This window comes from Canis lupus, chromosome 9, assembly GCF_003254725.2.
Source record: "Canis lupus dingo isolate Sandy chromosome 9, ASM325472v2, whole genome shotgun sequence".
NCBI classification, from domain to species: Eukaryota; Metazoa; Chordata; class Mammalia; order Carnivora; family Canidae; genus Canis; species Canis lupus.
Window position 1 is genome coordinate 60,228,534 of NC_064251.1, and position 22,596 is coordinate 60,251,129.

The following is a 22,596-nucleotide window of genomic DNA, read 5'->3' on the forward strand; positions in this document are numbered from 1 at the left end:
ATACTGTTTCTCTTGTTTCAGTCTTTATTTTTTTAAAGATTTTATTTACTTATTCATGAGAGACACAGAGAGAGAGGCAGAGACATAGGCAGAGGGAGAAGCAGGCTCCCTATGGGGAGCCTGATGTGGGACTAGATCCTAGAACCCTGGGATTACAACCTGAACCAAAGGCAGACACTCAACCATTGAGCCACCCAGGTGCCCCTTTTGTTTCAGTCTTTAAAACCTGTAAATAGGGCAGCCCAGGTGGCTCCGTGGTTTAGCGCCGCCTTCAGTCCAGGGCGTGATCCCAGAAACCTGGGTTCGAGTCCCACATCGGGCTCCCTGCATGGAGCCTGCTTCTTCCTCTGCCTGTGTCTCTGCCTCTCTCTCTCTCTCTCTCTCTCTGTGTCTCTATGAATAAATAAAATCTTTTAAAAAAATAAAACCTATAAATAAGCAAGTTAACTGCATCATATGTGTTTTATCCCAGAATATGCGGGAGAATCTACTTTGTGCTAGTATTGCCTAGGTTTGAGTTTCTTCAGAATCTACCTCTGGGGGGGAAAAAGAAAAGAATTTACCTCTGGGCTTTGGAGATACAGCTGTGTAAATTCAAAATATGACACCTGTGAAATCATAATAATAGCTAGCTGCTTATTTGTTAGGCATTGTACCCAGACAGTTATTGTGTGTTTTCTTTAGGTTTCATTATAAATCTTCTGGTTAGATGTTTTCTTTCTTTTCTTTTTCTTTTTCTTTTTCTTTTTCTTTTTCTTTTTCTTTTTCTTTTCTTTTTTTCTTTTCTCCCTTCCCTCCCTTCCCTCCCTTCCCTCGCTTTATTTGAGAGAGAGGAGAGAGTGTGTACAAGTGGGGTGGGGGAATTGGCTGGGGGAGAGGGAGAAGCAGACTCCCTACTGAGCAGGGAGCCTGACTTGACTCGGGGCTCAATCCCAGGACCCATGTGAGATCATGACCTGAGCTGAAGGCAGATGCTTAACCAGCTGGGCCACCCAGGTGCCCCAGGCATTTTCATTTAATAGATCAGAAAAGCATGGCTCAGAGAAGTTGAGTAACTTGGCCAATGCTACATAGCTATTGGTTTTAAGTAAGGTTGGCGTTATACCATAGCCCACATGTTCTATACCGTACACCTTCAATCCTTGTCAGTAATCACAATCTGTTCTTTTGTAGGCAGAACCCAGAGACCACCTTTGAAGTGTATGTTGAAGTGGCCTATCCTAGGACGGGTGGCACTCTTTCAGGTATTTGCATGTTTGATTATGTTATGTGTTTATTGTATGAGAAAGCTTTGCACAACATTGTTTCTTGGCCTTTGGCTAAGGTCAGGTGGAGATAAATATACATGTGGGATATGTGAATATTCTAAATTGTGATTTATCTTTAAATATATTTAATAGGTTTTCCCTTTTATTTCACATCATCCTAAGGAATGGAGAATAAGCACAGTGAATATTTTAAATTAAGTCACTGCTATAATAGGCTTGAGGTATGGCTTTATTCATTGTAATCATTGAGTTTTGGTTTGTATCTTTCACAGATGCCTGGAAGTCAACTGTTTGGCATGAAATATTGTCACCTTGCTAATGAGGAAGGCTTAGAATTAAGTTGCAAAATAATATAAAGGGAACTCTCTGCCACTCAACTGGAAGGAGATGTTTGAAATGGACTTAATGTAGTAAATTTACAGTCTTCTGGTTAAAAAAAAAGTTGGAAATTAGTTGAAGGAAACACCTCCTTTGTCTTTAGCTTTTGGACTAATTTGGATCTGTATTACTGGACAACAGGATCTTAGATAAGATTAGAGTATCTTGCATAGGCTGAGTATATTCTCAGCCTAAAATCCTTCTTGGTTAATGAGAAAAAAATAACCCCATAACCTAGTGTTCTTTTCTTTGGAAACTAAGAGAGTGATACGTTTGCCAGAGGTATGCCAAAGAGCAACTCTTGGTCCACACACACAAGCAGTTGTGTGTATTACTTGGTGTTTAGGGAGAGAGAATTTACTTGGATTAGTATTGTGGGGTAATCAGAATTCCACTGGTAGTTATGCTCTTAATTGGCTATGCAATATTTTCTATTTCATTGTCAGACCGTAATACTCATAAAATAGCTACCTTTATTGAGAATCTGAAAGTTATAAGAATGGTCAAGTGCATATGCCCTTTCCTTAGATTCATCAATTGTTACCCATTTACCATATTTGCTTTATCACCCTATGTGTATATATTATTTTTGCTGAGCCATTTGAGAATAAGTTGCAGACCTACTGACCGTTTACCACTAAATACTTCAGAATATATCTCCTAAGAATTTTCTTACCATTGAAATAAGAGAATTTAATGTTCATGTAATTAAATGTCAGTTGTCCATGTTTAATCAGTTTTCCCATAGTATCCTTTATCGCATTTTCCTTTCTGATCCAGAATCCAACTCAGCATCATGTGGTCCATTTAATGTTTTTTTCAGTAAGGAATAGTTTCACAGCCTTTCTCTACCTTTTATGACGACACATTTTTAAAGAATTAGGTCTCTTTTCTTGTAGAAGATCTCTAGATTTGGATCGAATTATATCCTCATGATTAGATTTGGGTTATGGATTTTTGGCAGAGGTCTCTGTGATATTGTGTATAATATCAGCAGGCACATGATGTCTATCCCTTATTTGTGAGGAAAAAAAGTACATGGAGCTCATATGTGTAGTTTAACAATTATCAAGTGAGTGCCCATGTTACTGCTATCCAGGCTAAGGAATATATTGTTGTCTGGGTCTAAGAAAATACTGTTACTGCTGGAGGGTTTCCTGCCCTGGCCTTGTGCTTTAACGGGCCCTGCTTTGGCCCTTTTCCGTGGGGCAGAGTCTCTGGGGCCTGGCACATGTCTACTTAGAACCTGAACCTTTCCATGCTATACTATACCTATTATCTCAGAATTTCTTGTTCACGTGGCCCTGAGCTTGTTTCCAGAGCCTCTGTGAGTCCTTTTCCTGGAGTCTGTCCTTCTAAGGGTGGACGGGGCTTCTGGTGTATATAAGGGATGGCTTAAGTGTGGCTATTTGTGGAGAGTAGGGTGTGGAATGGAGTTTGGACTTATGAGTGGAAGTGACTGCATGCTTGTGTGAGGTTCTTGGCAGTGTCGGATTGGAGAAGAGGGCAATGGGTGGTGGGCCAGTGGCCAGTTCTCCCTGGACCACCATATTTCAGCATGGAACTCTAGGGAATCCAGAATTCTTTGCATGAATCTGGCTTTTCAGGTAGTGATAAAGGTATATTTGTCATGATAGGAGGATAGAACATATTTTATTTTATTTTTTATTTTTATTTTTTTTATTTGTTTATGATAGTCACAGAGAGAGAGAGGCAGAGACAAAGGCAGAGGGAGAAGCAGGCTCCATGCACCGGGAGCCCGACGTGGGATTCGATCCCGGGTCTCCAGGATCGCGCCCCGGGCCAAAGGCAGGCGCCAAACCGCTGCGCCACCCAGGGATCCCCGAACATATTTTATTTAATAGTTTATAAGCTTGTTTCATGTCTTTCAAATATTTACACATATGGTATGAGGGCCTCTATTTGTACTCTTGCTGAGGCCCTGTAAGTGGTGGAAGTGGATTTGGTTGGCACTTCAGAGGGTCCCTCCTTTCCGTTCTCCAGAGGTAACTACTATCCTGGCTTTTATGATAATCATTTTTCTTTATAGTTTTATGACATAAGTATACCTCCTTGAAAAATATAATTTAGTGCCTGTTTCTGAATTTTATAGAAACAGAATTATTCTTTGTGCAGTTTTGCTGCTTTTTTTGCTCAAGGTTATGTTTGTAGGGGTTCTGCGTGTTGTATGTAGCTGTAGTCATTTTCATTGCTGTAGGATTATGTTACAATTTATTTATTCTACTGTTGAAAACACTTGAAGTTGTTTGCAGTTTTGGGCTATTAGAAGCAATGCTGCTGTAATCCTTCCTTATATGTAAATCCTGGTGCACTTAAATGTACATTTCCTTGGGATGTCATACTTGATTACTGGATCATGCTAAACTGTTTTTCAAAATTGTGCTAGGCTACACTCCCTCCAGCGGTGTTTGATAGTCCTTATTGCTTTACAACTTCAGTTAGAATTAGATTTGTTGATTTTTTGCCAACCTGATGGTTATATAGCAGTATCTCCTTTTTACTTGCATTGTCCTGATGACTAATGAGACCAAGCACCTTTGCTTATTGGCCTCTTGAATAGCTTCTTTTTTAAAGTGCCTGTTCAAATCTCTTGCTAATTTTTCTTACTGATTTTTCTACCTTTTCCTCGTTGACTTGTAAGATTAGAGTATGGATACTAATTACCTGACTGTGTGTATTACAAATATCTTCTTCCACTGTATGGTTTGTCCTTTACTGTCTTTGTTACTTTTGATCATAACTTCTTGATTTTAATGTAGTAAAATTGGCTAATAGTTTCCTATACCACGGAAAGAAGATAGTTTTTCTCTAAGAAATTTATGGTTTTGCCTTTTGCATTTAGGTCTTTATTAAGGATTTTATTTTTTGGTAGATTAGCTAATTTAAAAATTGGGAAACTAAACAGGGGCACCTGGATGGCTCAGTCTCTAGAGCACATGAATCTTGGTCTCAGGGTTGTGAGTTCAAGCCCCACATTGAGTATGGAGCCTACTTAAGAACACAACTGGGAAACTAAAGCTGAATTACTGGGATCCGCTATTCCTTTACTTGAAACATTTTAATAAAATGATCAGGGGCACCTGGGTGGCTCAGTCGGTTAAGTCTGCTTCAGCTCAGGTCATGTTCCCAGGGGCCTGCGATTGAGCCTAGCATTGGGCTCCCTACTCACTGGAGAATCTGCTTCTCCCTCTGCCCCTTTCCCTCCCCCTCTTACATAAATAAATAAAATCTTAAAAAAAATGATCATGTACTTCTAGGTGCACCTGGCTGGGTCAGTTGGTAGAGCGTGCATCTCTTGATCTCGGGGTAGTAAAGTTTGAACCCCATGTTGGTATAGAGATTACTTAAATAATAAAATCTTAAAAAAAAAAGATCAGGTACTTCTAAATCATACTTTAAAAATAAAATTACCAAAAAATAAAAAAATAAAAATAAAATTACCTCACAAAAATATGACAGATATGAGAAAGGCCAGTAAGAAATAATACTAGACTTTAAAAACAGTTCTTTTACCCTCAACTACTTCTAATGTTTCCATTACCGAAGACCTGTATTATAAGCTGTGTACTGTATTCTGAAGAGCATTCCATGACCTCCATGGAAGGGACATATGATCTGTCAGCTCCACTTAGTGTATCAAGACATCAGACACTGAATGGGACACCTTGGAAACACTGTGCCAGGAAGATTTGGGTACACAACTGAACTCCTGGTGCTGCTTGCTTTCTTTGGGAGTTTGAAATTTCCTAGTTGTTATTACCAAGAAATAAGTTGTCACTTTGTATTTGATTTTAGGTCCCTTTTGTCTACTTCTACAACCTTCTTGTTTTTAATTAAACTTATATTTGCCTTTTTCGGATATTATTGAATGCATTATTTTTGCCTTTTTAAATGATTGCAAGAAATCTGCCTTAAGATTAGTCTTTGTTCCTTGGATCTGCATCTCTGATCTCTGTCAAAGTATCTGAGCAAACTTAGGTATAAACCTTACACCATACAGTACTAGTGTCTGGGCATAATCTTCTCTTTGAAGTTTGTTTGCATCCCCCAGAGGGATTAGTTCCCTGCTGTGAGAAGGTGGGTTAGAAAGCACTGAAACTACTTTACGGGTCTTTAATTGGGGGATTTAGTATACATTTTATTCTATAAACTTCTGTGGGAGTTTCAGTCTTACAATTTTTCTTATAATGTGGTATGTTATATTCTCATTGTAAATTAAAAAAAAAAACCTAAAAATGTCCTCAAGTTATTTAAGTACATATCAACACATTATCCTGATTTGTGTTTTGTTTCTATTTAAATTTTTAGTAGCTTGTTTTCAGATTAGTTTTTGAGTATGTATACAATTTAAAAATTTTTGAAAAATCACAAAGAGAAAAATCATCACTCAGCAATAAACACTATTAATGTTTTGGTATATTTATTTCCTTGTCTTTTGCATATAAGTGTATGTAAATAAAAAATATATAAGTTTATATATATATGTATTTTCTATAAACATAAGCTTTCCCCCTGAACTTCTGCTAGGTGTTTTCCTTGCTCTCTCCCCCAAATCATTAAGATTTTCCTAAAATTAATATAGCTTTGTGAAAATTATTTCAGTTGTTATGAATTATTACATCATGTTTATGAGCAATATTTACTTACAATTGGATCTTTAGATTGTTTCTAGAATTCTCCTAAACAATGCAAGCAAACCTATCTGTGTATAGTGCTTGTTATTTAAGTATGTAGTTTTGAAAAGTTGGGACGTTTTGAGTAGATATTTGATCTACTTTATTCTTAACATTTATGATTTTGGGGCCGCATTCCATTTTATATACTCTAATTTATGTATTTGTTCAAGAACCCACCTTGACATGGGGATCCCAGAAAACTAATAGAGTTGTCTTAAGTTGTGAAAGCTCCCAAAGCTGAGTTCAGCCTGTCTGACTGAAGGTCTCAGAAGAGGGTGCTCTTGCGAGAAGGATGAGCCTGCCAGTCCCATGATCAGATGGTACTGGCCATGCTGAAACTCTGGAATGCATTTCCAGCACAAGTTTCTCATTACAGCTGGCATTTCGGAGCCTGCTGTGGGCACTCTGCTTGGTCAGCCACTGAGCACTGGGAGACTTGCATTAGCATCAGGTTCCAAAGGCCAGTCTACCTTCCAGCTTCCTCTGGCATCAGCTCCCTGCCCAGTGTCTTACTGCAATAGCTCAGTGCCACTCAGTAACAAGGAGTGGATAGTCAAGGGAGGAAATTGTCGTGAGAACTCTGGAAGGAATGCTCACAACATGATGCTTTGGGTAGCTGGGGTTTTCAGCTATAATCAGTAACTTAAACACACACCCTTACTTTCATATCTCTTTTAAATGGATCAGCGGTGTCATGAAAACCGAGTCTCACCTAATTGAAAGAATTGAGAGCCAGGGGATCCCTGGGTGGCTCAGCGGTTTAGTGCCTGCCTTTGGCCCAGGGCATGATCCTGGAGTCCCAGGATCGAGTCCCTTGTTGGGCTCCCTGTATGGAGCCTGCTTCTCCCTCTGCCTGTTTCTCTGCTCCCCACCCCTGTGTGTCTCTAATTAATAAATAAATAAAATCTTAAAAAAAAAAAAAAAAGAATTGAGAGCCAGATTTGTTACATTCTAAATTTGATCCTTCACTTTGTAGGACTTAATTCTACAAACTTCGCTTGGATCTGTGACCACAGTGGATGCTCAACATGACTAGATTTTTTTTTTTAAAGATATTTTTAAAAATTGACTTAAAAAATAAAAACGGGGCACCTGGGTGGCTCAGTCAGTTAAGTGGCTGCTTTTGGCTTAGGTCATGATCTCAGGGTCCTGGGATCGAGCTGGGCTTCCTGCTCAGCAGGCAGTCTGCTTCTCCCTCTCCCTCTTGCCCCACTTGTGCTCCTTTGCATGCATGCTCTCTTCCTCTCTCAAATAAGTAAAATCTTAAAAAAAAAAAAAAAAAAAAATTATGTTGGCTCTTTAGAAGTGGGATAGAGGGGGAAAAAGCCTTTTGAGAATTGTTTTACTTCAGATTAAAGTATTAGAGGTATTAACTAAATTTATTATCTTTTCAATAAGATAATCACAGCAAACTTTTGAAGAATGGTGATAAAGTGGCTTTTATTGAGTCCTTACTATGTCTGAGTTTTCTTAATATTGCCTTGTAACATTTTGACCCTTTAAAATGGGTCATATTTTTGAGGAAACTGAGGCTCAGAAAGGTTAATTTGCTTGCCCAGATGGGACAACCACCAAGTTTGAAGATTCAGGATTTTTTTTTTAAAGTAAATTATTTATTAAGGGGCAGTGCACATGCTATAAAATCCACTCTTTTAAAGTATACAAATCAGTGTTTCTAGGATACTCACAAGGTCGTACAATTGCACCATTTTTTTTTTAAGATTTTATTTATTCATGAGAGACAGAGAGAGAGAGAGGCAGAGAGAGAAGCAGGCTCCATGCAGGGAGCCCGATGTGGGACTCCATCCCGGGACCCCAGGATTACGCTCTGAGCCAAAGGCAGGCACTTAACCGCTGAGCCACACAGGCGTCCCAAGATTCAGGATTTTGACTTCATTCTCATGCTATCATTCTGAAAATGACTGCCTAATGTTACTTGCATGTGCAGTAGTTAGAAAAATCAGATATTGTGAGGGAAGGAAAAATCAGGATTATCTAGAAAATCAGAGGAGAGGCAGTTTTCATTCAGGAACTGTGTAAGGATTTCTTATAGTTTGTTTCTTTTAAATGAGTCAGCGTGATTACTTTAGCTTTTATTTTTCTTCTCTTGTATTTTCCAGTGAAAGTGAATCCATTTTATGGAGTATTAAGGCATGACCCACGATTTGCAGTAGTGTAGGGATGAATTACCACTCACTCAAAAGACATGGATTACTTAAAAATCTTTATTATAATTTTTCCTGACTCTAAGTACTTGATATTGCCTGTTTGAAAATAATGTATTTGGGACAGAGGGATGGAACCTCCTCTCACTGTACCTTTTTTTTTTTTTTTTTAAGTTTTTGTTTATTTGAGAGAGAGTGTGAGCATGAGTCGGAGTGTGGGGTGTGGGGTGAGGGGAAGGGCAGAGGGAGAGGAACAAGCAGACTCCCTGCTGAGCAGGGAGCTTGACTTGGAGCTTGATACCAGAACCCGGAGATGGTGACCTGAGCTGAAGTCAGACGCTTAATGACTGAGCCACTCAAGCTCCCCTCACTGTACTTTTTAAGCTCATTTTGAAAAGGGATGCCTTTGAGAATTGTAATGTGCTTTATGTTTTAGGATCATTAAAATATTTCTTTGAATTATAGTTGAGCCTAGTGAGAGCTCATTGTAATCAAGATTCTGCCCACTGCCTAATGAAGTAAGAGGTATTAGCTCAATTATATAGGTAAGAAAAATAGGGTTCCATGAGGGTAGAAATGATCTTTCTTGTACCTGAAATTCCAATAGCTAGAACAGTATCTGGCATTATAGTAGGCCCTCAATAAGCACTGAGTGATTAAAGCTTAGAGATCGGAAGCGACTTGTCCAAAGGATAGAGTTGGAATTTGAAGTCTACTCTTTATTCTTCAAACCGGCTTATGAAAAGCCAGTTAACACAAATTATATGTGTATATACAGCTTAAAGAATAAACAAAAATGCACATATCTATCATTCAACTTGGGAAATAGAACATATTGTATCTTTGAACCCCATCTGTATTCCTATTGAGATCACATTTTCAATTTTACCTTGTGTATTGTTGCTTGAAGCTTGTGCTTTTTATTACACTATGCTGATGCTCTAAATTGGTTATGAGAATGACTGAATTGCTGTTCTTAAAAAGTAACAGAAAGTGAGCCATATATTCTCATATATTTAGTTATTTGAAGTTGATTCCAGATTTCTTCCTAAAGTGCACAATTTAGGGGCCATCTGGGTATAAATTATAATATAGGAGAGTCGTGATTCTTGGTAATTCATGGCAATGTGGTTCTTCTTGCTGTACTTATGGTTCACAGTGTAAGACCTTGGGCCCTCTAGGTGGACCAGCAATTCATTGATCTACTAATCCATAAAATCCATGTGAGCAGCAGGTTTGTTGATATATATTTTAGTTCCCTCAAAATGACTATTTGTTTTTTTTTTTTTTAATATATTTTTTTAATTTTTATTTATTTATGATAGTCACATACAGAGAGAGAGAGAGAGAGAGGCAGAGACACAGGCAGAGGGAGAAGCAGGCTCCATGCACCAGGAGCCCGACGTGGGATTCGATCCCGGGTCTCCAAGATCGCGCCCTGGGCCAAAGGCAGGCGCCAAATCGCTGCGCCACCCAGGGATCCCCAAAATGACTATTTGAGTGTCATTTTGTTCAACTATAAAATGGAGGCCTTAATAGTACTTACTTCACTTAGTTGAAAGATTAAATAGGAATGCAGAGTATGGGACATGGAAAGTTCTTAATAAGTGGGAGCTGTTATTTGTTATTTGTTTTAAAAAATATTATTTTAGAGAAGGTTTAGTGCTTTGAGAAGTTGTCTTCAAAGTAGCCCTACCATTTCATATTCCCACTAGCACTGAATGAGAGTTCCTAGTGCTCCATATCTTCACCAGCGTTTGATGTTGTCAGTATTTTGGATTTTGGTCATTCTAATATTTATGTTTTGGTTATCTCATTGTTTTAATTTGCATTTTCCTGAGGACAAACATGGAGCATTTTTTTCATATTCTGATTTGCCATCTGTATATCTTGTTTGGTGAGGTATCTGTTAAGGTCTTTGGCCCATTTTTAAAAATTGGGTTGTTTTTTCATTGAGTTTTAAGAGTTCTTTGTATATTTTAGATAACAATCCTTTATCAAGTGTATCTTTTGCAAATTTTTGCTCCCAGTTTGTGGCTTGTCCCCTCATTCTCTTGGCATTGTCTTTGGTAGAACAGAGGTTTTTAATTTTAATAGAATTCCAGATTATGAGTTATTTCTTTCATGGATCACGCGTGTGGTGGTATATCTAAAAAGAGATCGCCATACTCTGCGTCATCTAGATTTTTTCCTATGTTTTCTCTAGGAGTTTTATACCTTTGTGTTTTATATTTTGATCTATGATCCATTTTTAGTTAACTTTTGTGAGGGGTGTAAGGAAGGTCTGTGTGTAGATTCACTTGATTGCATGTGGATGTTCAGTTATTTTGGTAAATTTTGTTGGGAAGACGATCTTGTTTCTTTTGGCAAAGATCAGATACTATGTATGGGTCTATTTTTGGAAGTTCTCTATTGATCTACTTTTTTTTTTAAAGATTTTATTTGTTCATGAGAGACACACAGAGAGAGGCAGAGACATAGGCAGAGGGAGAAGCAGAGTCCTTGAGGTGAGCCTGATGCAGGACTCGATCCCAGGACCCCAGGATCATGTCCTAAGCTGAAGGCAGATGCTCAACCACTGAACCACCCAAGCGTCCCTGATCTGTTTATTCTTTCACTGGTACCATCCTATGTTGGTTACTGTAGCATTATAGTAATTCTTGAAGTCTGTTAGTGTCAGTCTTTCAAAATTTGCTTTTCTCCTTAATACTGTGTTTACTCTTCTGGGTCTTTTGCCTCTTCCTATACTTTAGACTCAGTTTGTCAGTATCCACAAAATAACTTGCTGATATTTTGATTGTGATTATATTGTATCTATAGATCAATTTACAATGAACTGTCATCTTGACATTATTGAGTCTTCTTATTCATAAACATATAATATTTCTCCATTTTTAAAAAAAGATTTAGTTTAGAGAGAGAGCAAGAGAGAGCATGAGCAAGATGGGCAGAGGGAGGGGGAGAGAAAAAAGTGGACTCCATATTGAGGGAGCATGGAGCTTGATGCAGAGCTTCATCTCACAACCCTGAGATCATGATCTTAGTCAAAACCAAGAGTCAGATGCTCAACCAGCTGTGCTACCCAGGTGCCCCTATATTTCTCTATTTATTTCTTTGATTTTATTCATCAGAGTTTTGTAGTTTCCCTTGTGTAGTTCTTGTACATTTTTTTGGTTAGATTTATACCTAAGTAGCTATTATTTTAAGTTCTATTATTTTTAAGTCAAGAGTTCATGTCTGCATAGAACTCTGCTATTCAGCAATTGTTATCAAGCTAACACACAGCTAAAAAATGGGAAGTAAAAGTAACTAGCCAAAGTAGATTTCTCAGGATCCATGCATTTAAACTTAAATCTTTTATTCATGGAAAGCCCTTTGCTTATGCCCTACATGCTTTGGTTTGCTCTGAGGATTTTTTTTTTTTTTTCTAAATTGCTCAGCATGGTTAGTGATCATGTTGATCATTACAGAAACCCAATGAAATCTAGCTTGAGTAAAAGAGGGGATTTATTGTTTTTTAATACTGAGTACTGTGGTGGTAAAACTGGCTTTTGGTTTTGCTAGATCTAGGTGTTCTACTTACGTTTTCAGAGATTTGTCATCTCTTTATCTCTTGGTTTTCAGTCTCTTGTGTTGAGTTCATTTCTGGGCAAGTGCTGCCTATATAATAGCAAAGATGGCTACTGGCAAATCCAAGTTTATATTCTACCAATTTAGTCATCCAAATGGAAAAAGAAAGAGGGGCTTACATTATTTTGAGTCATAGTCCCAGAGGTGATTGCAGTAGGCCCAGTTTGAGTCGTAGGATGATCTATGAAGCAATCACCAAGTTTTGGGAGGAGGGAGAGAGTCTGAGAAGTTGATTGGGTGATGAGGGAGTATGTGTGTGGGGGCCTGTTCAGTGCCACCTGGATTCTATAGCCTGAGAGTAGGGCAGGGTAGTTTTGCAGAGAAAATCTGGTGCTGTTAGCAGAAGAAGGGAGAATGGATGCTAAGCAGCCAAAACAGATGTCCATTGCAGTCATCAAGAAAATGTTTTATTCAAAATATTCTTTTCAAAAAAGCAGTGAGATGTATAATCTAACTTGGAAAGATTTACAACCAAAATGTTTCAGTACTTAGAAGTATAGGTTTTCAGCTTCCTCAAAAATTGTCATATGAGCCTGATTTCCCAGGAGTCTGTGACTGAGATCTTAGTATCTATACATCTAATTTTTAGAGTTCCTTAATCACTTATTATTTGAGCACTTACATTAAGTTCAACACTGTGCTGGACTCTGAAAAGTGGAGTGTAATCTCCATAAAACAGGAACTAGACCTCATGTTTTAAATGCTTAGGACACTTTTTTTTTTTTTTTAAACCTTTAGGAAATTGTATGCTAGCTTTTGAACTTCTTTTGGTATTATTTCACAACACATTTTGCATTTCCTTCTTTTTGTTACATTGAAAGCAGGCAGTGTGCTGAAAGGCTTTCATTAGAAAAAGAAAGCTTTACTGAAGATTTCACTATGAGCTTGCTTTGCCCAGCAGGAAACTATAATAAGTTGCTTGATTTAAAGACAGTTTTCTTACCTTTAATGTGTTCATAGGCATTAGAATTTTATGCTATGACAAAGCCGTATTTGAAGAGAAAATACATGCAGATGAATTGCTGTCTAGATTATAACAATGTCATTAAGTATCTTCATGGATAATTTGTAATAAAAACAACCTAATGGAAAGACTGTAGGTTTTGAAATTAGATTTCTTCTGCTACTCACTAATTGTTTGACCGTGGGGAACGTATTAAACTGAATTCTAGCTTGGCCATTGTTTAAATGGGACTTCTATCTATTTGGCAGGTTGTTTTGTAAGTTAAAGACAATATGTATTTAAATGCCTAACACAGAAACTGGTACAACTTAGGCATTCTTATGGTGACTTAATTAACCATTATCTTTAAGTGAAAAACAAAAAAACCCCAACTCCAAACCAAACAACAAAACTTCCTGCAGTTGTGATTTTGTTAAGAGATTAAATCTTCCTTCCAATAGAATTAGCTTAAATTCCTTTTTGAAAGGGTCCAAATACTAGAATAATAGTGAGATGAAGATTGAAACTTGATGAAAAGAAAACTGAATGATCAATTTTTCTCTTTCAGAAACTGTAGGATTAGTTCTGTGTTTCCAGAAAAGCATACTTTGGATACATGGATAATTTCAAATGATCAACTTATATGTATATTTTCCTCCACTTATATGTTACAGTTAAACTTTAACAAAAAAAAAATGATCAATCCTCAGTTACTAGTTTTTTTATTTAAATTGTCTTCTCGTGAGAAAAGCCAGATGCCAAGAAAATAAGCTGGTATCAGGGACTTACTAAAGCAGCCCATTTCTGGAATATGGTGTATAGTTAGTGTATATTCAGCCCAGTTCTCTATCTTCAGCAGTGATCATCACTAATACTCAGAATGATAGAATTGGTTTCTAAAACACTGAGAGTTTTATTAGTTTTTTAAGGTTGTATTTATATGAAAGAAAAATTGACAGAAGTATTTGGGAAAGATTTTCTACAAAGACTGAAATGAAAAATCTTTTCATCATGGCTGACAGTGAAGTAGAAAATCAGCTAAGCAGAGCATTTAACTTATTCCTTCTTCCTACTAAATATTTTGGTTAATTGGAGTGTTACCACCCCCTACCCCCCCTCACCAAATTTCAAGCATATAATTAGCAAAATCTAGCTAAGAGCATGATTTGTAGAATCAGATCTTCTGGACTCACATTTCAGCTCTACCACTTATGCCTTAAATCCCTGTGTGATTTTGGGCACATTACTTAATCTCTCTCCTTGTTTTAGTTTCTTAAACCATAAAATGGCATTGATTGGAAGAGTATCTCAATGTGATTGTACAGATTAAATGAGAAAAAGTAAATGAAAGAATTCAACATGGGACATGGCAAAGTACCTCTTTGATGAGGTACTTTAATGTTTGAACTTTCATTAAAGAAAAATAAGTTGGATTTGTTTTGAATCTTCACATTAGCAGGTGAGCATCATTGGGGGTCTGAGCTGGGGTATTGTCACCTGTTCCTATTTTGAGTTCTTTCCTTCTGTATGCTTAATATCCGGGCATAGAGCCAGATTTAAGGTAGTCCTAGGCCCAGGGCCTCTGGGAGGCTTGACTAGGTTTCATTCTTGCCTCCAGCAGCCCTGGCAAGTCTGGTGTAGGTTTTTAAAAAGTTTTTAATCCCTGGTGTGGACCCTGGAACAAGATGACCTAATTTCTCTTGTGTTTGTGGAATAGAGATTGAGTTGACTCAGGTTTTATTTGGGCTTCTCTGATGCAGCATAAAAGCTCAGGTCTAGACCAATTTAAGTTGAGACTTTTAGGGCTGACCACTGCTACATTTCCTCCTCTTTGCTTAGGAAGATATTTTTATATCACACTTCATCCCTCTGGCAATATTTATTATAAGCCTGTTGTGTGATAGGTGCTGGGAGGGTGGAAATGAGAAGGGGATTACAGACAGAAGGCAAAGCATTTGCCAAGCTCTGGAGGAATTCTTTTTTTTTTTATTAACAAAAAAATAAGATTTTTAGTCAGATTATGATCAGTTTGAAGTGACCCCATACGATTATGCTCAGCCTGACAGTTCGGCAAGGCAGAGATCTTCGTTTACTTGATTCACTGATCTGTCCCCAGCACCTAGAGCAGTGAGTGGTGCATAGTAATAAAAATATGTGTTGGACATATTTGTTGGACAAGTGAATTGACAAACTTCCAATTGGTTGCTGTGGACCTTTATATTTTGATTAGTCTCTGCATTTTTTTTGTAGACTAATATCTCATTTCCAGCAGATTAATGGCTTTTCATTTTGCTATATTCTGTTTTTTTTAATGGAAATTCTTGGATAGAACTAGGGGAGGGCATTTATGTTAGAAGCAAGAGGTATCTTACAGTTTTCTCCAGCAATTTTTTCTGGAAGAGCTTTTTCTGCTTTTTCTGTGAGCAGATGTGCTCAGGATGTAAAGTTTAAAGGAAGGCTCACTCACATTCGGCTTACTAGGCGAGGAATGCCTTTTCCTCTTCATTTAGTAAGTGTCCATCAGACTTCCCAGAGTACAATGAGGCATTTACCCAAGGCCTCAGCGGCAGCCCATACTTTTTGCATTTTAGGCTTTTTCTGCCACCCCTGGGAAACTGCCTGGTGGTCTGGCATCATGGGAAGTTGTCTCACTAAAAGCTCTTTACCCACCCTTTCCTTCAGGAGGAGCAGTGGGGTTAGTGGCAGCACTGGCTCTGGCATCTGCATTTTGGCCATAACTAATAGCAGTCTGGCCTTTGGGAAGTTCTGCATCCTTTTTGCTGAGTTTCCTCAATTGCAAATGTGAGTTTGATAATGCTTAGAGTTGCTGTGAGGCCTAAAATACTAGCAGCAAAATCGCTAATAGTGCCTTGTTAGTTTTCTTTCTTTTGTTATATCAAATCCTTGTTTTCCTTTCTTAGCCTTCTGACACAAAAGAACACCTATGTTATTTTTTGTAGTTCGGAGAACTATAGAGTCTCTGATAAATGGTTGTGTGTGTATTTGGTGACGCGATGTGGAGTTTTGCTAATGTATTTTTAAAAACATGGAAACCCTACATTAAAAAACCCTCAAACAACTCCTATGCTTAATTTAAAAGTTTTCCAGAGTATGACCTTCGAAGACCGTTCATTCCCGTGCCCATAATCTGCTTCCCACAGAGGACATAGCGTGTTTTTGTGTTTACGTGTTGGTGAGTGAGTGAGTGAGCAGGCATGTGTATGTGAAAGGGAAAGAATGAAAATATGTGTGGTGGAAGAGATATTTTAGCCTGCTTCTGTAACTTTAGCTTTCTGTGCAATGTGCCAAAAGTTATTTCTCCCTAGGGAGTGTCTCTTTCAACAGTTTTTGAAGGCAGCATAAATTCTCACTTAGTGTTCAAGGAAGATGGTAATACAATTTAGTACAGCCAGAGTATTTTCTTTAACTTGTTAGAAACCAAAATGTGATTGCAGTGGCAAGGTTGTCAGCGCACTCAAGTTTAACAAGGGTTCGAAGGATTAGTAAAGGAAATGTAGTTTACTCCGCAGCTTTTATGACAAAGAATTTAAAAGGTTTTGCTTTAAGCTCCTCCATGTGTTTCTTCCTTTTTGCCAAAACATACCTCTAAGTTGAAAAGAGAGATGAATCTCTTAGGGAGAAACTATTAACTCTGAGGGAGTTTATCATTGTTTGAGAGGAAGCAGAACATTTACATTTGAATCAGCTCTGAGTGTAGCTTGTGCCCTAATCTTGTTCCTCCTAGAAGTTGGTGAAGAGTTTAAGTACTTCCTACTTTGTGTTCTGGTCCTTGTAGTGCCATCCTAATTTTCTCCGGGATCATAAATTTCCTAATTCAAAGTAAGCAAACTCCTGAGACAATGTGCATTGGCTTGGCTTGGAAATGCTTTGTGCAGTTGTCACAGTCATCTGAGCAGGGCCACTGGCCAGAATTGTCTCATTTTCATGGCACTAATTACCATGCTAAAAAATAGTATTAAAAAAATACAAAATATTACAGGAAGTGTGAAATAGAGCAGATAAAATCACCTCTATCACAATCCTGGCTTAAAGTTTTGAATATTCCCATTGGACATAGTTGTGACTGGTGTATAGTTTTAAATGAGAAAGCACCATGTTTGTCATAAATGTTTTCATTAAATTTTGAAGGCTCTATCAAAGTCTTACAGTTTGATTAATTATACATGTAAATTCAGCCCCTTTTAAAATAAGACCATACTACTTGCAAGTTTATAGACTTTTGTGACCAAATCTTTGGTATTGCCTCCTTCTTCTCCTTCTTCTTCTTTCTTCTTCTTCTTCTTTTTTTTTTTTTTTTTTGGCTGTGGGGGAAAGGGAGGGATTGGGGAGAAGGAGAGGCAGGTAGAGGAACAGAGAAGGCTGAGGAGGGCTTTGTCAAAGATAAACTGTTACTGAGGGAAATGTTTTTCTAAGTCTACAATTTGTAAGAAGCCTTTAATTGAGCCATTTTTTCTGAGATTACAAAAAAAGTATTATGTTAGTATTTTACTCGATCATGAATTAAAATATAATGACTTTAAAAAATTAGATTTTAGAGATTCTTGGGTTGTTCTTAATGCATGCTTCTCTCATTGGTTTTTACTTTCTTATCTTGAGGGCCATTGGTGGATTTAGGCCATTTTAGCTTAAAGAGAATAGAAACCATCTACCTAAAAGACTGGTTGGTGAGAGAAATTCTTTGTATTTGCTCTTCTGCCTTGCTAAGACAGCTGTGTCCTGGACTGGAGTTAGCTTTTGTAGCAGCTGTGAAGTCCTCACCTTACAGAAAATGTTCCCAGTGAATGTTTGTTTCTGTGACTTGGGACTGTCATTCAAACTCACCCCAAAGAAACAGGGTATGTGCAACACTTCATGGGTGTCAGATAAAGAAATCTTTTTGGAACTCTGGTTTAATTAAACCCAAAAGCCTATTTATTATTATTATTATTATTATTATTTTTTTTTTTTTTTTTTTTCCCCCTTAAATAAATTAGTAAGTTAGGATTTGGGGAGGTGCAGCCTGGTTCATTCCTTAGAGATTGGGATGAGAATTTTGCCTTTGCCAAAAGAGCTTGTGCAGTTAGGGAGTAGCCTGAAAATGCTTTGCCTAGCATTTGCACTGGGCATATTTGGAAAGGAAAGCCTCTTTGCATTGTGCATTTAGAAAAGTGTCTGTAAGCGTGCTTAGAAAATGGCAGCTTTTGCTGGTCTTGGCTGTCAATGTCTTGCTGCTACTGACTGTGTTTAACCAGAAAGGGAAACTCAGAGTAGAAAAAGTCTCACTCCCAAGACTTTACAAGAAAACCCCTCTTTGTTGATTTATATATATATATTTTAAAGGAGCTTGACATCTTCATCAAGTTCACAGTGGGCTTGCTTTGTTTGCTTTCTCTTGAATGCTTGATAAGATTTTTCTTCTATTGTTTTGTGCAGCAAGAACAGATCTTTCCATGGCTGGGGTGGGTTTTTTGTAAATCCACAATATGGTCATTGTCTGGTGGTGAATAATTGTGGCTGCTTTTTGTACAACCAGAACTAAGGCTTTGGCTGTGAACAGATTCCTTCTTAGCGTGAAAAGGGACTAATCCATGTAAATACAGCCCCCAAATAAAGCTTTACAGAAAAAGGGGAAGGCCGCTAAGCAGGAGGGCACAGGTCAGCAATTTAACCTTTAACCTAACAAATAAGAAGCATGAAAGTTCCAGAATTGGTTTACAAAAGAAAGCTCCTGTGATCTGTCAGTTTTTCTTTTCAGGAGAGAGCCGGGTGAACGATCTGACTGACAGCTATAGTGCCTTTTAACTGCAGACCGAAATTAACTGCCACGTCGAAACCTGAATATGGGAAGGAGATTTCTTTCTTAAATAAATTGAGGTGGCGGAATAGGCTTCATAAGCAAGCCTTGGGCAGGCAGGGTCTTCCAGGAGGTTTTTACCCTTGACGTGGGGGCCATAGGCATTTGACTGGATTACCTTTGAAGATCCCTTCCAAGTTTAAAAAAGAAAAAAAAGGGTCTGGTCTGACTCTTTCCAGAGGAGACATGAACTTAGTTTAAGGCCAGATGAAACTCCTTCCTCTCTTGTGACTATCGCTGATACCCTTTGTGTACTTTTCATGGCTCCCTAAATTAATTGCGACACTTACTGAAGATTTGTTCAGAGCTTTCTGTAAATATAATTAATGCCACAAAATAGCCATCTAGAGACTTCATAATATGTACAACTTTTACGACCTGATTCACCATTAGGAACTCTGCTGTGCCACGTGAGTACTGGAAAGCAGAGGACACAGGCTTTCTTTCATGTGCTGCTGCTTTGTTCGACATGCTTAGGCATTATTAGCAGATACAATTGAGGAAGTTAAAGCTGCAGAGAGTGAAATAGAGGTGTTTATTAGGCAATGCAGTGGGGGGAAATGGGAAGCTGTGAAAAATGAGGGATTGCCCTGTTTCCTACATGTGCTCGAAGAGTTAACAAAATAAAGTCTGTGCTAAGTGGGAAGTTTTACTTTTATGCTGTTGTACTCATTTACAAACTTTGTAAACAGTTTGTATTTATTTAATCACAACAGGTAATCTTGTTAATGAGTGTTAGTTTTTGCTTAAAGCATAATACATCCGAAGTCAGCTGTTCTATTTCACTATGGAGAATTCTGTAACTGATAAAAACTTTAATTAATGAGAATCATTCAGATTAAAAAGAAACAATGAACTAATGACTTTAAAGTAGACTCCCCGTAGATTAATAAGAATAGTAATTATACTACGGAACTCCATTGTGGAAACAAAGTCCTGGGGATGATTGTTTTATTTTTTTAGGTGTCTATCATAGGATTGTATACATTGTTTAACATTTGTTCTTTCTAAGGGCCTAGCGGCCTGCCTCAGTTTCCCCAGAGGCTTTAGAGACCAGAGACAACATAATGTTGCAGGTTAAAATTAGCTTAAAGTTAATTGGCCACCTTCCATTGCTAGTTTAGGCATCTACTCTCTTTTTCCTAGCTGATTGCAGTAGCCTCTTCACTGGCTTTGACACTTTCTTTCACACCCATGTTTAGTGCTGTCATCTGAGGGGTCTTTCAGAAGCATAGCTGAGACCACAGGACTCCCCTTTTTACACCTTTCCATGTCCTCTTATCCCTACAAGCTCAAGTCAGGCTTATTAGCAGGCCCAGCGGGGTCTTCTGTGATCTATCCCCTGCCTACCCTAGCATCAGCTTAGCTAGCTCATTCCTTCCTAAATATGTCCCAACTGAATATGTCCCAGTATGTCCCAACTGAAGTGTGTGCATGTTTTCTATTTCCGTATCCTGTCTGGTTTCTCAGAAATATAAGAAAGGCTGATATCTTTAAAAGAGGAAATCTGACACTGATGCTTTGAAAAAAGCTAATGTGTATAGGCTTCGCACTGTATAAACAGTCCTTGTGCTCTTCTTTTTGATCTTCACAGCAACAGTATAGAATGGGCCATGTTTTCTGAGGGGTACTTAATATTTGAATGGACAGATGAATAAATGAATGAGTGAATTGTGGAGTCGGAAAACCCGAATTATGGTCTAAATTCTTCTACTTGTTAGCCCTGTAATTTTAGATAAGTAATTTAACCTGTCAACCTATTCGCTGTCCTGTAAAATTAGGTCTGTACTAGCCTTGCTTGTTACACTAGATAGTATGGGGACTGAGTGAGATCATGAACAGTAAATAAAACTCCTTTTCAAACTGTAAACCCCATGCAAATGTTGGTTTCTGCTGTGAATATTCTTGATGTGTTCCAGGTCCTATAAATGAAGAGAAAGCATTCATGGATATAGATAGATTTTGTTTTAATGACAGAAAGAACATCAGAACTGTTTTATTCATATGTTAAAATGTAAGCCCATTTTGATAGCAAACAGAAAACAGTATACCCTTGTTTTCTTTCATAAAGAAAATGTCAGGTTTATATTGTTAGTAAATGCTAACAAAGGAAGCGCATACTGTATGGTAAATGGGTGTTGAAATGCAGTGTTTATAGGCTTGTCTTTGCTATGCATTCTCCTTGGGTTGCCTCTCAAGAACCTTAGAGCCATATTTGCCATCTAGCTCTGTGAATTATATACAATTTTTTTGTAAGATATTATTTGTATATGTATTTATTTGGTATTATGTATTTTTGTATGTTATTTTTATCTCTGGCTTAATTTATCCTCTTTTTATTTTCCTTTTATTCTTACTCTCTGTTTACATGTGTATTTTTTATCCTTTGAACTATATGTATTTCTGTAAGACATCTCAAACTATAATTGGAATGTGGTGGAGTTTAAACTCTTCCAGGATGATCTTAGTTATACCTTGTTTTTTTCCTATCACCTACAGACTGACTGATAGCTCCTCAGTCTGGGTCTTTACCAGACTCCTGAGTGCCAGCTTGGATCCTCTGCCAGTGCTGCTTCTGGATGCGCCACAGGTTCCCCAATACAGACACTTTTGTTCCTCCAATCTTCTACACTGCACCCCCCACCCCACTCCCGCCCCCAGTTGCTGGCCACCCAGTGAAACAAAACTGAAAAGCCAGTCCTAAACTGTTCCTTCTATTCCACAGTCTTGCTGAATGGTATTAGTACCTATTCACTTGCTCATGCCAGAAACCTGAAAGTTGTCCTGGATTCACCCTACATCCAATTAAACTTCAATATTTCATGTTTTTAAAAAGCTTTTAAATATTTCAATTTTAAATGTTTATTAAAAACATTTTAAATAATCTCAGAGTTACAGAAAAGTTGTAATTACACAGCAAGGAACTTGTTTTCCCCTGCACTGTTTGTGAATAAATTGCAGGCTTCCCCTTTAAATAAATAATTCATTGAGTATTTGCTGCAAACAAGGAGATTACCACAATACACTCATCAAAATGAGGAAATTAATATAGATACAGTACTGACATCTAATTCTTAGAGTTTCGCCAGTTGTCCCAGTAATGTTCTGTAGAGCAGAAGGACTCCGTTCACAGCCACATATTGAATTTAGTTTTATGTCTCTTTAGTCTCCCTCAGTCTGGAACACTTTTCAGGTTTTCCTTGACTTTCACAACCTTGACATCTGAAGATTGCAGGCTTCCATTTTTATTGGTCTGATGTTTCCTTATGGTCAGACCTAGGTTAGGCATCTTTGGCAGGAAAATCCTAGAAGTGATGCTATGCTGTTCTCATTATAGCCTATCAGTCAGATAATGCACAATTTCAACTTGTCCCGTTTCTGATGATGATCACATGATCACATGATTAAGATAGTATTTGCCAGGCTTCTTTATTGAAAAGTTACTTTTTGCCACTTTGTAATTAACAGATGCTCTGGAGAGAGTACTTTGAATTATACAAATATTCCATTACACTTTGAATTTGTTTATTTGGCTTTGGACTCATCATTTCCTTTTTTCACTGAACACTGTTATTGGATTACTCAGATTATTATGTGAATAAATTGCATAATTCAGTCTGTTCCAGCTTTGATCAGTAGGAGCCAGCTTGGAGGAGCTCTT

The 22,596-nt window shown here is 37.8% G+C and overlaps 1 protein-coding gene across 17 annotated transcripts in view; it reads left to right on the plus strand.

Annotated features, from left to right (window-relative positions):
* The window catches only part of DENND1A (DENN domain containing 1A), a 539,854-nt gene that overhangs the window by 74,031 nt on the left and 443,227 nt on the right, over nt 1-22,596 (plus strand). For 16 of the 17 annotated variants that reach the window (XM_049114466.1, XM_025475080.3, XM_025475089.3 and 13 more), the window contains exon 2: nt 1,174-1,244. The exons of the other annotated variant lie outside the window; for it this stretch is intronic. In XM_049114466.1, the coding sequence (XP_048970423.1) occupies nt 1,203-1,244 (42 nt within the window). In that variant the 5' untranslated portion in view covers nt 1,174-1,202. The remainder of the gene's footprint in view (nt 1-1,173; nt 1,245-22,596) is intronic. 17 annotated transcript variants of the gene reach the window in all.